This window comes from Ictidomys tridecemlineatus, chromosome 3 (genome assembly GCF_052094955.1).
Source record: "Ictidomys tridecemlineatus isolate mIctTri1 chromosome 3, mIctTri1.hap1, whole genome shotgun sequence".
In the NCBI taxonomy this organism is placed as follows: domain Eukaryota; kingdom Metazoa; phylum Chordata; class Mammalia; order Rodentia; family Sciuridae; genus Ictidomys; species Ictidomys tridecemlineatus.
This window is the reverse complement of record NC_135479.1, coordinates 142,511,016-142,528,915: the sequence shown is the minus strand read 5'-3', so window position 1 is coordinate 142,528,915 and position 17,900 is coordinate 142,511,016. Positions and strand designations below refer to the sequence as shown.

General features: G+C 42.3%; 1 protein-coding gene across 1 annotated transcript; it reads right to left on the bottom strand.

The window, feature by feature from the left end:
* Positions 1–1,220: 1,220 nt before the first annotated feature.
* Positions 1,221–17,516, bottom strand: Apod (apolipoprotein D). The gene is made up of 5 exons (XM_005340960.5): positions 17,361–17,516; positions 13,737–13,886; positions 8,252–8,373; positions 4,499–4,587; positions 1,221–1,722 (listed from the first exon to the last, which is right to left on the bottom strand). The coding sequence occupies exons 2-5, from the start codon at positions 13,857–13,859 to the stop codon at positions 1,475–1,477; spliced, it is 582 nt and encodes a 193-aa protein (XP_005341017.2). The 5' UTR covers positions 13,860–13,886; positions 17,361–17,516; the 3' UTR covers positions 1,221–1,474.
* Between the last annotated feature and the right edge of the window lie 384 nt (positions 17,517–17,900).

Below are 17,900 nucleotides of genomic sequence, written 5' to 3'. Positions count from 1 at the left end.
GGCAGTATGGTAAAAAGTCCAGGGTGCAACAGCTGGCAGAGCTACCTTCTACCTCCTGCTACCTCCTCCTTGCTTTTCTGTCCAATGTTTCCAGCCTTTTGGAATTTCAAATTGAAAGCTACATTTTGAGTTCATATTTATTTAGCTAAGTGAAAATTGTATATATTAAGATCCTTGGAATTTTTGTGACCTTTAATATAAAGCACTACAGTCTCAAATGATCAAGGAAATTAATAGTTTATATTCATATTACAAAGAAGCAAAAATGGAATCAAATGGCTTAGTTTCTATTCATTTCTCAAAACATTAATAAATTATAAAATTTATGTCAGCCAAGTGAAATTGCAAGATGATAATTATGAGGTCTTTCTAGTTTTAAAAGTCACAAGGTAAAAGAACCCAAGTCAAGGTGGTTGTTGCCTCCCTGGTGGAACAGCCCCAGAAGGATGCATTACCTTGGTTGTCTGTGTCTTGCAGGGATAAGAACTTTCTAGAACCTTCCACAGGCCTCTACTTTTGCCCTCCTTGCCTTAGGTTATAATGGCATCTTTACTTGTCTTTCTCATTACACTATGAGCTCCTATGGGAAGAGCATAGTTCTGTATCTTTCAATAAAGCTGGGCCTTAGAAAATATCAACTGAAAGATACACAAAAGCAAATATTATTTTATTAAAAAAATCTTCTCAATCACAGATTCACCTTTTTTTTTTTTTTTGCACAGACCCAACCAAGGATTATCCCCATTCTTCAGCCTGCTCTGAAGTCTTCCTGGTGAGAAAGAAAAAGCTTCAAGAAAACTGCCTACCAAAGACTCAGAAACCCAAATCATTCCCCCAGAGGAGCATCTACTATAGAATGGGGGCATCCTGATCCAGGTCACTAGAATATGCCTTAGCCATCAATTCTCCTTTTCCAGAAGAGGATTGCTACCTTTAAACTAGGGCAGTATAGGGCTTGGTTTTTCTCAATATGACTGGTTAAAGATTTATCTCTCATGTGTGTGTGTGTGTGTGTATGTGTGTGTGTGTGTGAGTGTGTGTGTGTGTGTGTGTGTGTGAGTGTGTGTGTGTGTGTGTGTGTGTGTGTGTGTATTCCCCACCCACCACCCTTTGTTCTGGGAGTTCTGGGGATTGAATCCAGGGCCTTGCAAATGGTAGGCAAATGCTCTATCACTGATAAATACATGTTTATAGTGAAAATACGACAATAATCAATCCAATTCAGAATCCACTGTGAGCACAGCAGGTCAGCAACAAGTTTATTACTGGGCTGGCAAGGCGACAGGGTAGGGCATGGCAGTGCTTGGACCAACTTTCTTTGAGTGTCCTTCCGTTGGTTTCCGCAATCAAATGTCCCTTCTGGTATTTGCAGTAGCTCATCATGGATGGTCGCTTTGTATTAACGAGGGGAGGGGTGGGAAGGGGAGCAGGAAAGCAAAGCAAAAGAAGTAACCTGGAATACACACAGCCTTGCTTAAGAGCCTCTTCCCAGGAACTCAGGGCAGTTCTCCTGATCTGTCTTCGTCATTTTCTCAATACTGATGTTATTAGAGGTCAGGATACTTTTTAGATAGGTCACAGTTTCTTGGGGGAGATACGGGTTTCTTCCCAAGATCCAAACATGATCCAAATGAAAAAGCCAGATGATGGTGGTACAGGAGTACACGAGGGCATAGTTCTCATAGTCGGTAGCCAGGACCCAGTACGGTGCTGATGGCATCATTGAGAACCAGAAGAAGGCACAATCAGGATGGACCAGGGTAAGAGAAACCTCCTCTCCAGAATGGGTCTCTGGGGATCCATTTCTTTAAGTCAGTTGATAGTAACAACTTTCAGTTAAGGGAATCATATGCAGGCTTTGAAAGATACTAAGCTCACTTTCCCCTGCCCTTCTCTGGATTCAGACATGCAGGTGGTCATTACTTTAAAGGCTCCCCAGTGGTTCTAATGTGCAGGCAGAATTAAGAACTATTGTTATGGCCATTCTCTCCAGTAGCAGGGGTGAACAAGGTGTTTGGGTGGACCCCTTGGACCAACAGGCTGCACTTAGCACCAACATACATGGAGGTACCACTTAGCTGAGCAGAGTCAAGAACCTCAGGCCAAGAATCCCCAGGCTCTGAGTCTATACCACCCAACTTCCTCTCAGCCTGCCTAAGGGAGGAGGTTGAGGCTGACATTTTTGTTTTTTTTCTTCTAGTATAAGCTTCACAATCCTTCTATTCCTAAGAATATAGTAAGCCAATTAATAACATATTCTGAGCTTTTCCTCTCAAAATACCTATAAAGATTCATTGATCAACATCTGTAAGTGTTGGAACCCTGGATGAACAGGGTCCTTAAGAGGAAAGATGGAGGATTTATCTTCTCCATCTAGATCTAGAAACTCCCTCTGTGAACTTGACCTCCACAGTCAAGGTCCAAGCCAAAAAAAAAAAAAACCCACATAGCTCAGCTTTGGAATGCAGTCAAGTGGGAGAAATCTGTGTGCTGACCTCATAAGCATAACAGGTTTAGACACACATGCAGTCAGGGGTGATTCACTTTCCTGAGTTCCAAGCATCCCGGCTTCTCCACTCAAAAATAATTCTTATTTGCCAGATAAAAACCAGAACTTGGCACTTGTGAATGACCTGAGAAGCTGTGGGTTGAAGGAGGTGCTGTGTAGTGGATAGAGTTTGTCCGGGTGTCAAGAACACAGCAAGTTATTAGGAAAAAAAAGAGAGCTGGCCAGAGGACCAGCTTTCTGTTTATAAATTTGGCAACAGAAGGATGTTTGGAAAAAGCCTCCATGGGAGCTCGGACTGAGTGTTGTTTCTTTCTAGCACTGTTGGTGCCCTGCCTGCCTGTCCGCCTCACTCACCCAGAGAGAGTTATGTTCATCTAACCTTTACCGTGAGGGTCAAGCACTCTGCACATTCCCGGCTGGACCAAGTGCGTCAGCACTGATTGATTTTGGAAAAACAGGCCAGCCACCTCTTCCAGCATAGCATCCTGTCCCACCTGCACACACCCTGTCATGGACATTCTGTCTTCCTCTTACAGGGTTGAGAGCTCAAGAATAAATTTGCCCAGATCTCTCTTCTCAGCACAAGAAACTTCCACATTTTTTTCTGTTAGAGAACTCTGACACTCTCCTGTTGCTTGAGGGTGTTGCAATGCACTCAAGGGCCTCCTTAGCCCTCTCCCCCATTCCGTGTGCTCTCTCCCCCTCTAGGCTTCTGTACCCAGGCATCTCTCACACCATTCCCTTCCAGCCTTTCCCATAATCTCTCATATACCCCACAAGGCCTGTGCAAACATCTAACCTCTCCAGCCAGAATCAATCTTATCCTTTGCATCTTCCCTGGTCCGTAGCTCCTGCCCCAGGTTTCTTCATGAGGATTGTAGGCATGAGACTGAAACTTCATCCCCATCTCCCATCACTTTCCCAATCATGTCATGGGAAAAACTCTCAACTGAGAGTTTGGAGACTCTACCTCTAATGAGTTTAGTGTCTGCCCACATCACTCAGCCCTCTTCCCTGCAACTTCTTCTTTTGTAAAAGTGAGGAGAGGAATGAAAATTGTACACAGCCCTTGGCAGTTTCTGGAGCCTGCACAATCCAATTTCTTTTCATGGCATTGGTTGGTCCGCAAACCCGTCCCCCCCTTTAATACATGTGAAGTTATTTGCTCCTAATTATGTGTGGGAAGAAATGTTTTCTCCTCCCAGCATTCCTTCTTGGTCTATAAATAAGGATTTTCTCTCTGCCCCACTCCAGGGACTTGGCTGGTATGGAGGGGAGGATTGGCAAAGGTGGGGAGTGATAATGACTTCTTTTATACACTGGTGACTTCGGTGTCAGTTCTATAGGTAGAAAGAAGGGCTCCCAAGTACTTTCAGCTTTAGAAAACCTTTAAGTCTGAGCTGAATTCTCCGGGGTATCCACATCAGCAACATTATTGACATCTGGCATTTGCTCTATAGTCTGTGTCCGTTCCCCAGTTAGCTCAGAACTCAGAGGGCAGAGCCTGTGATTCAGTATCTCTGAGAGTCTCAACAATGTGACTAGAAAGGGACAGAGCCAGGACTCAAAATAGCCTTCACTCTTGCAGTCCCTTGCCTCCAGGCTTTGGGCATGCTACTTGTTCTGCTAACACCTACTAATTTGGAGACCTCCGTTTTTTTCTGAGAAACAAGACTAGATTGGGTCTCCTACTGCTCACACCCTATTATTTTTTCCATTTGCGCCTTCACTGACCATAGTTTTACAGAAATCTCCAGAATACTTGTCACTATCCACACTGGAATGTACTCTTTGTCTGCATTGCATCCCAGTGCCTACTCTCAGTGCTACTATCTACTTATAGCATATAGTAGGTGCTCAAGAAATTATTATCTATCCAATCCTGACGGATGACACTTGAATGTGACCAGAGTATTCCAACCCAGGACTCTAGCCTTCAATTTGCATATCTCCTGTCCCTGAAACTTTCTGAGAGAAGTGGATACTTACACTGGGAAAACTTAACTCCTAGTTTTGCCGGCTCTGTGAGGTTGTACACGATGGCTTCACCTTCAATTTGATTCACAGTTCCATCATATCTGCAATGAGTTGAAGGGAGGAAGGAAGGAAGGAAGGAAAGAAAGGAAGACAGAAAGAAAGAAAGAGAGAGATAGAAGAGAAAGAAAGAACAGACAACTCATTAAAACCCAAAAATCAACAAAAGGCAAGATCTGTGCTATTACCGGACCATGGTGGCCAACATGGTGCTTTCTGATGTGAGAGGCTCTCAGAGGTGGCTAGATCCTGGCAATTTTCCTGCCCTTTCCTTTGTGACTATCTGAGACCCAGTGATGGCAGACAGTGGTGGAGTGATAAGAAGCGAATGCTCTGGGACTGGATAATGTGTTAGGACCTCTCAATTCTTTTGGACTGTCTGTCATTTGCCTTTCAGGCCATTTCCTCTCCCAGGTTCCAAAGAGAACCTGAGTATAAGAGAAGGGAAACACAAATCAAGAGACCCATCATACAAAGAAGATTCGCTTCTTTACAAACGAGGAACTTGATCACTGAAAATAATGCAGAAGGGGAGGGAGTCTGAGTTCCACGAGCTCTTCTCTCCTTGGGCCTCAGTAATGTCATGTGACACTGTCCCATCAGGGGGCCTGAAACCCCATCCACTTTAGCAAGTGTCAGAGTGAGTGGGGACCTGATACTACAGGCAGTAAAGCATGTTGCCAGGAGATACTGACTCACCTGGGTGATTCTCAGGTAAGCCCAGATCTCAGAGACACTAAATTGAAGAAATGTACATCTTACAGTTGATGCCACCTGATGCTTATAATTGGCAGTGTCATTTCTTTCTTATTGATATATAAAATGGTGGCATATCTTAAAAGCGATGGCCTTAGAGTGAATGAGATAGTTTCACCCTTTTGAAGGGACCTGTTCCATTTCTGGATAACTCCCAATGGCCTATGAATGAAGCTGGGGGAGACGGGGGGGGGCGGGGGGACAGAAAAGGGAAGGTGCTCAGGCATCAGGATCTGGCAGAGCAGCTGCCCCTCTATCCGTCCCTGAGGAAGGCAGGCAGGCTAAAAATAGAGCAGTTGTACGTGTTAAAAAGCTAGTAGGTTAGGGGCTGGGGTTGAGGCTCAATAGTAGAGTACTGACCTAGCCCCTGTGAGGCGCTGGGTTCAATCCTCAGCACTACATAAAAATAAATAAATAAAATAAAGGTGTTGTGTCCAACTACAAGTAAAAAAATGTATATTTAAAAAAAAAATGCTAGTAGGTTAGTGAGATGGTTAGTGGGGATGGATGTCATAGAGATCAGGCAACAGTGGCAGGCAAGGGAGGTTGGGACAGGTACTCTGATATTCCTGCAGTATTGTCTGCCTGTCACCACCTAGGGCCAGAGACCATACCCTGCTCTCTCACCTGGAACTCACACAGCTAGGGAACATGGTCTCCTTATATCTGTGGATGGTAACTTAGCAGCACACGAGGCCCTTCCCAGTCTGCTCCTGTTACCTTCATTTGCGTTTTGCTCCAGAACAGTTTCAAAAACATGGGTCTCTGATCACAAACTCACAGCTCAATCATGGGGGGATGCGTTGCTATTTTCAAGGATGTAGCGGCAGCCTCACCATGAGACATAGTGTTTATCAAATGATTGCTACATGCCCCACACTGTTCTAAGAGCTTTATGGGTGCCACATCATTTAATGCTCAAATAGCCCCATGGAGGTAGGTGCTATTATTATTGCCTGGAGAACAACCCTAACTAATCCCAGATCACATACTAAGTGGAAGAACCAGGATTTGAAACCAGACAGCTAAATCCCGAAGCCTGAGTTCTTCATCTTCCAATGCTGTGCCAACTGTTTTGGCTTTCAGAGTCCCTGATACTGGCTGAGACCCTCTGCCATGGCTACCCACATTTTGCAGCCCTCTTAGAAGGAGACATTGTACCAATTTCCTGAACTAAAAACTTTTCTCCATGGGTTCTGTGTCTTAAACAGGTGTAACCCTAGAGGCGAAGCAACCTAATACTCAGGATGCAGTTGAAGAGGACTCCAGGCCAACTCCAGAAGAGAGGCAAGGGAAGCTCATGGGTTTGGGATACATGTCATTGTCTGACACTTGGTCTTAAAATGGGCCAAAATATTTAAAGTGAGGTCTTAACAACTTTGGGGCCTGCTATAGTTTGGGAAAGTGTCTTGCAAAGGTCCATGGGTTAGCCAGGCGCAGTGGCGCACACCTGAAATCCAGCAGCTCGGGGGCTGAGGCAGGAGGATCAAGAGTTCAACAGCAAGGTGCTAAGCAACTCAGTGAGACCCTGTCTCTAAATGAAATACAAAATAGAGCTGGGATGTGGCTCAGTGGTCGAGTGCCCCGGAGTTCAATCCCCCTACTTTCAAATAATAATAATAAAAAAAAAGGTCCATGTGTTAAAGGCTTGGTCCTCAGAATGGCATTATTGAGAGGTGGTGGAACCTTTAGGAGGTGGGGCCTAGTGGGAGATCCTTAGGTTATTGGACACATGACCTTGAAGGGGACTATGGGACCCTGGTCTCTTCCTGTTTTTCTTTTTTGCTTCCTGACTTCTGAGGTGAGTAGTTCACCCTGTCACACATTCCCACCATGATGCGTCACACTCACCAGAGGCCCAAAGAATGGGGCTGCTTAGATCTTGGATGGGAACCTATAGAACCATGAGCCAAAATAATTTTTTATTTTTATAAGTCAATTTCCTTAGCAATTTGCATTTATGGTAAGGGACAGGTGACTTATACAGGGCCATAAAACTCCTGTGAGGTCTCTGGGCATCTGTACCCCAAGTCCCACAGGAGGGCTCTGAGATGAGATAGAATTTTCGTTGTGGCCCTCAAGATCCCTATTTTCTTTCTCTGGTTTATGCAGGTCAGGGAGCGAGAGCTGAGTCCTGGCTCACAGGAAGGTTAATAGAGTCTGGGATGATCACAGGAGGCCTTTGTGAGCCCAGGCTCTTCCCGGCTGGGTTATAGTAGTTTTCTTAGAGGTGAAACATTTCTCAGCTCTTCCTGAGAACAGAAGGACAGCCCTTCACTCCCAGCTCTTCTTTCATCTGTGTCTTGTGTTCTCTTCCCCATTTCATTTCTCCTGGTTCAAATCTGTTTCATCACTTATCAGCTGTGTGGCCCTTGGACAAGTTACTTTACCTCTCTGTACCTAAGTTTCCTCATTCATAAAAAAGAGGCTAATAATAGGACCTATTTCAGAGTTGTTATGGGAATCTAATGAATATATATTCATTTGCAAACAGACATACACACATGCTGTATGTACACATGCATAGAATAGTGCCTTGCACATAAGGGAGTTTTCTAATAGGCCAAGCTGCCTAGAGATGGGATGAACTGTGACAGAAGGCAATAAGCGGGCACTTTCCAGAAGTATCTGAGCAAAGTTGGGTGCCCTGTCAGTAGCTGGTAAAGAAAAGGTTTTCCTCTTGCTTTCAATATCAGACAGGTGGTCCCAATATCCTTTGTTACCAGAATTTCTACTTTGCTACAAGGGCAGGGATGCTGACATTTGGGTTACTCCTGAGTCCCTAGTGTCTGGCATCCAACAGATGCCCAACAAGTGGTTAAGGAAAGGAATGAGTGTATTCTAGTTCTAATTGTCCCTGTGTGGCCCCAGAGACAGTCCCTTCTCCCCACATCCAACTGCATGAGCACCGGCCACTCCAGGACAGTGCCCTGGCCTGGCACCGTCACTCACCTCAACTCCTGGTTTAGCACTTTGATTTTTCCGGTTTCCATTAGCGAGTAGTTGGCTTGGATGCACTTTCCCTTCTCAAAGCTCACTGGGATCTTCTCAATTTCATACCATCTTCCAAGATACTGCAGAGACAACAAGCAGAGCAAAACCCTGTGGCTCTCTGGAGACCTGCGAGCTCTTCCCCATTGTTGCCTTCAGAAGCAAAGCCCTTTCCTGGGGGAAACCAGGAAAAATGGGCTGCATTGTTTCCAGCGCCAATTGAGCAAGATATTGATTCAAATGGGAACAAGCTCATCGGATATGTGGATTCTGGTTGAATACTACATTCTATTCCTAAAGGACTCTTTATTTAGATATGTTTTCAGTGTCTGTCCTATTTGGCCAAAATCTGAGTGAAATTTTAAACTCTATAAAAGGGTTTGGTCTGGATGGTGGACTTGTCTTATGATTCTCCAAGGCATCTTTGAATTTTGTGCAAAGGCAGAAGTGTTGGTTGTGAAACACGAACACTCCAGAGTTGGCTCCTCTTTCCTCGCATGGCCCTGAATAGGGGGTTGGTCACAAAGCCTCTGGCAATGCTCAGGATTTTTAAGACATGAATCCTCTTCAGGTTCACCCTGTTGACTTTAAGGAAGCCCCTGTGCCCAAGAGGGGAGGGGGGACAAGACACTCTTATGCTTTCAGGCCCATCTTGCATAGAGACTGTACTAATTTATAACCTCTGCAGAGGGCCGTTTGGCACTATCTAGCAAAACTAAAAATACACATACTCTTTGGCCCAGCAATGTCACTTCTGGGAATACATCTCCTGCTATTTCAAAAAAAAAAATGATGCATGTAAAAGGTTATTCATTGAAGTACCATTTGTAACAATAAAAGATAAGCACAGTCTAAGAGTATTAGTAAGGGACTGGATGAATGAGTGGTGGGACATCTGTCCTATGGAATCTTATGATCCTTTTTTAAAAGAGTGATATGCAATGATCTCTACTTTTTTAATTTAAAAAAAACCAGGTACAAAATGATGGGCATGTTCAACTACTTTTTGTATAAAAACAAGGCAGAAAGCTTATTATGTTGGCTTTCTGTTGCTGCTATAATAAATTACAATAAGCTTCAAACACAGATTTATTATCTTATAGTTTTGTAAGCCAGAAGTCGGTCCCTAGTCTCACTGGCTAAATCAAAATGTTGACAACATTCCCCTCTGGAGGTTCCAAGAAAAATGGGTTTCCTTGTCTTTTCCAGGGTATAGAGGCTGCCTGCACTTCTTGGCTTGGAACCCTCTTCATCCATTTTCAAAGTCAGGTAAAGCAGGTCAAATCCTTCCCATGGCTTTTCTAACTCTTATTCCTTCATCAAACTTCTCTCTGACCATGGCTCAGTAAAAACAAAAACAAAAACAAAACAAAACAACAATAAAACTGTGGTAATCAAGACTGGGTGGGTACTGGCATAAATATAGACATATAGATCAATAGAATAGAATTGAGAGTCCAGAAATAAAGTCTCTGCTTTTAAGGAGTTATGTGGTTAGATTGGCTCCACCTGGATATCCAGGCTAATCTGGCCATCTCAAGGTCATTATTTAGTCACATCTGCAATCCCTTTCTCCATGAAAGTAACATATACACAGGTTCCAGGGATTAGGGCACAGACATCTTTGGAAGCCATTATTCTGTCTATTATAGTTTTACATGTATTTTTTTTGGTTTGCATATACATTATCTGCAAAAAGATAATACACAGTTTTTACTGGTTGCTCTTGGAAAGGGAAACCAAGGCACAAACACAGAAGGGAAACTTTGTTGTATGCTCTTTAGGACTTTAAAAATTTTGAACCGGGTGCATATATTTGTCTAGTCAAAATATTCATTGAAATTATTTTAGAAATTTAAGAATGTAATAACAAAATTAGAGAGCTGCACTAACCTTTAAAAAGTCAGAACATGAAAAGAGAGCATCCTGCAAACAGGTGGCACTATTGCTTCAGTCACATGGTTCTCTGCTCAAATATATGCCCACATTTATGACCATAAATTTCCCATTCATTTATTAAACCACAACTTTCAATTAAAGTCACTGAACCTAACAATCATTTAAAGAATCAATGAATAAGGTCAACTGGTTTCCTGGGCATTCTCATTTTTTCGTACATTTATAATAGATGTATTATTGTTCAAGTGAATTTAGTGCTCCACAATTAAAACTGAAGAAGCATGATTCTCCAAAAGAGAAGTTCAGAGATGAGAAATTGATTTTCATGTTGTGCTTGCATGATTTCATACTATTTCTGTGAAGTCCTCTTAATCTTTTGGAAGTTTTTCTATCAATAAGGAGTTTTCAACATTTAGAAAGAATCCTCGAAAGAAAGAAAGAAGTAAAACTCTGTTTACAGTTGACACCTATTCTTGTATAGAAAAATCCTAAGGAATCTTTAAAAAATAAACTTTTCAACTAATGAGTTCAGCAAGGTTAAAAAGATATAAAATCAATTTATAAAAATCAGATGTATTTATATGTTTGCCATGAATAATTTTCAAATGAGATTAAGAAAATTTCACTTAAAATAGCATCAAAAAATAAAATATTTAAGTACAAATTTACCCAAAGATATACAAAACCTATACTCTGAAAAACTATAAAATATTATTAAATCAAATTTTAAGTAAATGGAAGTATAGTCTATGTTTATGAATCAAAATATTAATATTGTTAAGATAGAAATACTCCTAAATTGTTCTTTAATATCTATGCAATCTCTATGGCTTCTCTGTATAAACTGATAAGCTAATCCTAAAATTTACATTAAAAATGCCAGGGATACAGAATAGTCCTAAAAGTAAAATTGGAGGCCTCATACATTCTGATTCTAAAACTTTCTACAGTGCTATAACAGCTGGGCATGGTGGTGCACATCTGAAATCCCAGCGACTTTGGAAACTGAGACAGGAGGCCACAAGTTTGAGGCCAGCTTTGGCAACTTAGAGACACTGTCTCAAAATAAAAATAAAAAAGGGATAGAGAGGTACAGTACTTTGGGTTAAACTTCCAGTATTAAAGAAACAAAAACAAAAATAAAACACAACAACAACAAAACTATAGTAATCAAGACTGGGTTGTACTGGCATAAATACAGACATATAGATCAATAGAATAGAATTGCGAGTCCAGAAATAAACTCTTGCATATACAGTCAAGTGACTTTCAATAAGGATACCAGGAATAGTCAATAGGGGAAATAATAGTCTTTTCAACAAACCATGCTGGGACAACTGAAATTCTACATGCAAAAGAATGAAGTTAGACCTTACATCTCACTACATACAAAATTTAACTGAAAAAGAATCAAAGACTTAAATGTAAGATTAAACTATAAAATGCTCCAAACAAAATATCAGAGTAAATCTATATAATCTTGGGCTAGACTGAGAATTTTTAGGTATTACACCAAAACCAAAAGCAATAAAAGAAGAAAGTAGATAGATTGGCTTCATCAATACACAAATCTTTGTGTTTCAAAGGTTCAATAAAGTGAAAATTTTTCAATAAAGTGAAAAATTGCACAGAATGGGAGAAAATTTTTGCAAATCATACATCTGATAATAGTAAAAAGGTAGAAACAACTCAAATGATGAACAGATAAATAAAATATGCTATAATCCATATACTGCATATTATTTTGCAATAAAAGAAATGGATTACTGATACATGCTAAAACATGGATGAACCTTGAAAACGTGTTAAGAAACCAGTCACAAAAGTCTATATAGTGTATGATTCCATTTCTGTGCAACATCCAGAAGAGGCAAATTCACAGAGACAGAAAGTAGATTATTTATTGCCTGGGGCTGGAAGGGCTGGGGAGAAAGGGAACATGACCATTAATGGGTTTGGGGTGTTTGGTGGGGAATGATGAAAACATTCTAAAATTGGTTATAATGATGACTGGGCAATTGTGAATGTAATAAAAACTACTAAAGTGAAAAAATACTTTAAACAAGTGAACAATGTGTTTGAACTAATCTCAACAAAATCTTTTAACAATTCTGTTTCCATTCTCAAAGGACTTTTGTAAATATAGATCCATTATAAATATCAGAGTGTCTCAAAATTTTTATCCCAAAATTAAAATGTAACTCAGATTTCCTGGATCTTTCTGTAAAGCTTCTTTGTAGTCTGCCAGGGTTTCATGAACAAAGAGATCAGCCCTTAAAATATTAGTGGAGCAAATCCATTTCCCCTGCCTACCTCCCCTGTGGGAGCTTTGTCAGTCCTGCTGATAGTGCAGCTGCCCAACCCCCTTAGGCTTCAAGCTCTTCTCTCACCTCCACCTAACCCATCCCTCATAGGTCCCAATACACATTGACACTGAGGTGCCCATGACTGACGGTGACTTCAGCATTATTCATACTAATATGTGTAGCTTGTAGGGGATGGTACCAGGGATTGAACCCAGGAGCCCTCAACCACTGAGCCATATCCCCAGCCCATTTTTATATTTTATTTAGACACAGGGTCGTACTAAGTTGCTTAGGGCCTCACTAAGTTGCTGAGGCTGACTTTTTGAAACTGTGATCCTCCTACGCTAGCTACCTCTCTCTGTTGCTCTTTCTGCCTCCATCCCAGGAAGAGAGACCATTTATGGGGGAGCTGGTTATATTAATATCTTTTCAGTGCATGTAACAAGAAAGCCCCCTGGGGGGGTTGGGGATGTGGCTCAAGCGGTAGTGCGCTCGCCTGGCATGCGTGCGGCCCGGGTTCCATCCTTAGCACCACACACAGCAAACAAAGATGTTGTGTCTGCCAAAAACTAAAAAATAAATATTAAAAAATTTCTCTCTCTCTCTCTTTAAGAACAAAAAAGAAAGCCCCTTGGGGAGTTCTGGTCTTTCCTGGGCCCTGTTTGAGTAATGCTTGGGTTTCCTACCCTGTGGAAAGTCAGCTTTTGAATCCTATTTGTATTTGTCAGCTATGTGGCCTGGGAGGGAGCATCTCTGTAGAACAGGAATAACAGTACTTAGCACCATAGTCAATGCTCCATCCATGTCCTCCCAGCCCCACAAGGCAGGTTCTCTTCAGCTGCCTTGGACAACTCACTATCCCAGAAGGCCTGACTGGTGCCAAGGGAGCTCCTACGGCCTGCTGGCATCCATTCATGGGACAAATCAAAATGCATTCCGTTGATTTCCTCAGAGGATCGCCAGCAAAACGGAAACCCTGTTGTTCACCCTTTATTGCTTCTCTGCCATCTGAGATCACTTTCCCACGTGCTCCCTTGTGATTCCTGGAATCATGGGTCAAAACTCCCTGTCCCCTGTCCTAGCCTCAAGAGTCGGCTATGGGGAAACCCAAAATAAGTTAAATACTTGTTCCAAACCTTGCTGTGGAGATTGAAGCAGAATAATACAACTGAACCTTGTAGGATGCTTCTTATTCAAACAAGACAGAGCAGACCAAATGGGAGGTTAGCCTTTTACCACACCTTAGTCACGTCAAAGTATTCCTGCACCGGAGGAGTCGGGCATTTCCCAAGATGGAACGTTTGTCCCCTGACCGCAGAGAAGAGACCCAGAAGTGCAGAAAGCAGCAACAGCATCTTGGTCATCTTGGGGCTGGTGGCTGCAGAGGGAGCCTGGAGTTGGGGGAAAAAGAGCAGCTGTAGCCTCCAGGGAGGCACAAGGGCAGGGGCTGGTCCCTCAGGAGGTGGCCCTCCTTCTCCTCCACCTCCTGAGCCTGCATCCTTCAGGGGCAGCCTCTCGATTGTTCACAGCTGAGACCTTCTGCCTGCGACATGGACCTCCACGCACACACCTCCTGCCTGTCTGAGAGTGAACTGGGATTGATTTGTACCCCACCCCCACCTCATTGTGCGTTTCCAGGGTGGGCAGAATGTCTGATTCTCTTTAGAATTATCCCTAGGACCTCAAAGTGTCAGGCCCAGTAGGTACTTGTTGAATGAACAGAGACAAGTCTAGGGCGGGGGGAGATAAGCAAAGGGGGAGATTGAAGCCTTTGAACCACCTGTGGAGGCAAAAACCGAAACAACATAACCATGTGCAACATTAGGTGTCCTATGAGATTCATAAGGGATCCCCATGACCCTTGCCTTTTCTAATCTTTTTTTTTTTTTTTTTTGGTACTGGGGATTGAATTCAGGGGCACTTAACTACTGAGCCACATCCCCAGCCCTTTATTTATTTATTTATTTATTTATTTATTTATTTATTTATTTATTTTTATTTAGAGACAGCTCTCGCTGAGTTGCTTAGGCCTTGCTAATTTGCTGAGGCTGGCCTTGCGAGTGGCTGGGATTACAAGCATGAGCCACCGCATCCAGTTTCTGCCCCAAGCTTACTGTGTTGCTCTACCAACCCAAGAGCAGTCTGAAAAATCTTAACAGGGAGCAGCTATCAGGGACCCCAGGGCTGCTCTGACCTGGTTTAGATTCTGGCTTTGCCACCTACCAAGTATAATTGTGTCCAAATTATGCCCTAGTTTCTTTGCCTGTAAAGTAGGAATAATAATCATGCCTATCTTATAAAATTTTGTGGGAATTAAATGAGGTAATATAGGGAGAGTACTCAAGACAATGTCTTATACAAAGTACATGCTCAATAAATGCTAGTTACGGAGAGTGGAAACAGGATCCTATTACACTATATTTAAAAAAACATATATTATGTTGAGTGTTTTTCATAGTTGATGGGCATCTAACCAGAGAAGGACTGTCAGCTGATGTGAAACCGTGCACCAGGCATTTCTACCAAAGGGTCTTCTTGTGGCAGAGGATGGCTTTGGGGAGCAGAAGGAGCACTGGCTCCCTGAGTGCAAGCTCTGGGCCTCTGGCGCTCGTCCCTGCTTCCTTCACTGGCTTGCTTCAGGTCTGTTCCCTTCCATGTGACTCCTTGCCTGTAGCTGCCATGAGCTATTTCCAGCTCTCTGCCTTTCTCCCTGTGAAGACGACTGAGTCAATGTAAGCAAAATGTTCTCAGATTTGAGCATTTAAAAGGATGTGTCATACAGGAATAATTATAACCACTTTATTATGAGTCTCTAAACCTCCAAATAACTTTAATAATCAATAGCTTTTCTTCTGGAGGCTTTTTGTTGCCTGGTTTTCAAAAGAACAGTTATGTAATGAGTGAAAGCTGCCAGCTGGGGTAGGATGGGAGGGGTGGCTGCTGAGGCTCCCTGGAGCAAGCCTGCAGCAGGACCACTTCCCTTGGTCTTTGAGGCTCCATTTCCCATTAGCTCCTACTACTGTGTAAATAACACCTGTCTTCTAACCTTCTGGAAGATGGAGAGTTTGTAGAAAGCTGGCCGAAACCCATAAATGTTTGCATCCATTTTCAAGAGATTCTTGGAACCTCAGGAGCTCTACCAGAAGCCCAAGCTAGGGAACTTACCCCGTGCAACATTTCTATAATATGTACTTTCTATAAGGTCCCCCAAACTGGACAGGGCCTACCCTTTCCTTGCCAGATGTACAGATGGGGAAGCTGAGGACCAGAAGGGGGCAGAGCTGGGACATGGTCCCGTGTCTAACTCTCCACCTGCAGGACCTGAACCATGCTCTCTCTTGCCTACCTCCTTGGGCTTGCTTGCCTCTGTGACCTGGAGAGTGTCTCTTCATGCAACTGTGACAAAATTCAGTTTCCTGTCTTACTGTGACAAATGTCTTATTACAAAAAGTTCTCTTGTGGGCTGAAACATACTCTTGAGCTCTGTAGGAGGATTTCAGAAAGAGGCTAACTCCCCTTGATCTCAAATCTCTTCCAAAGACTCCTTTTGGTTGCAGGAGCTTTGCTCCTGTGATTAAAACTTCTCGAGGGAGGAAGGGTTGATAGCATCCACCATGTTTTTCCAAGTTCCTTCCATACTGATTCTCTAACACTGACCATATTGGTAACAAATATGCATGATCTTGGGTAAAACACAGATTATTTGTGACATGTTATGTTTTTGGATTTTCTTTTGATACCCATAGGAAGATTATCCTAATGAGAACTTTAATTCTAAAAATATGTATAATTGGAGATGAAAACTCTGGCACTTGCCTGTTAATCCAGAAATTTGGGAGGCTGAGGCAGGGGGATTATAAATTCTTAGGACAGCCTAGGCAATTTAGCGAGACATTATCTCAAAATAAAAAGGACTTGGGATGTAGGTCAGTAGTAAAGAGCCATGGGGTTTAATCTCCAATACCAAAACAAATAAATAAATTTAAATATTAATATAAATTAAATAATTCAAAAGTAATTCTTCTAAGGTTTCCGTGCATCCATCCTGGGTCAGGTACTGACTGTGGAATAATTGCTGCTCACATTCACCAAACATCTTCCTGGGAAACCTGGCCTCAGTGGGTGAGCCTGTTCTGCACTGAATCTCTGTACCCTATCTTAAAGTTAGCCTCTTTCTGAAATCCTCCTACAGAGCTCAAGAGTATGTTTCAGCCCACAAGAGAACTTTTTGTATCATCTGGAAGCAACTTGGGCTGACATTCTCCTTGTACCCCATGAGGTCAATTTGCCTGGTAAATTATAGAGCCAGAATTTAAGCTCCAGTCTCCTAAGAGCACCCGAGTGTCATTCTGGACATAGCCCTAATCTCAAGGAACTGCAGAATATTAAGGACAAGAGTTTGAGATCTCATATGATAAAATAAACTATGTTTCTGCAGGTAAATAAGTCTTTAAAACTCATTTAGCTTAGTATCCAACAAGAACTGCATCTTTTCAACAAAATATTTTTGGACCCTATTGCTAAATGCAGTTTTTCCTTAAAAATTAATTTCGATTGTCTCATTTCATAGAGGAGGGCACAGGGAAAGGGAAGACTTTGGTATATGAGTTGACCCTGAGCTTGGTCTTCTCATAGGCCAGTTGCTTAGCCCATTTGAACCTTCGATTTCTCACCTGAAAAGTGGCACTAATTTTACCTACCTTGTAAGTTTGAGGAAAAATGAAATCAAGTCTGTAAAGGTACTGCACAAGATCTTGGTCAGAGTTAGTTATACTTTATAGCTGAAAAGGGGCAATGGAAAGTCAAGCCTGTTTCTATTTTAAGCATCATTTATCATAAGTGAAAATTAAAGCTATCGTACATACCTTTTTTAAAAAAATCAAGACGAAGGCAGTTTCCACATGCAGAATCACCCAAACTGAGGTGCCTTGTCTTTGTGACTGGCTTCACCCGTTATTTTATAAGCTTCCATTGATGTTGACTCGTCATGCATGCCACACCCCCTACAGTTCAGGAAGGCTGGCCTAAAAGCTTAGCTCTGTATGAAACACAAAGATGGGACCTTGTGTCCAGCCCCTCCCCCAATTTCCTTCACAGCTGCTCCCTGAAGAAGAAACAATGAGATATTTTGTGTTTGTGTGTGTGTGTATGAGAGAGCATTTTCATTCAAAACATCTTTTTGGCTTTGTGGATTTTTTAATTTATTTTCTTTTTCAGTTCAGAATGCACTTTTAGCTCTGGCAAGATGAGTAGTAATATGCTTTCAAACATCTGGTATTTATTTTTCCTTTTTGTGTAAATGAAAAATCAACAATCCCATTTCCTGAAATGGAGCAGGGACTCCACCCCATGTAGTCCCTGGACTGGAATGTGGCTCAGGTAACAGAGCCAGGTTATGAATCACC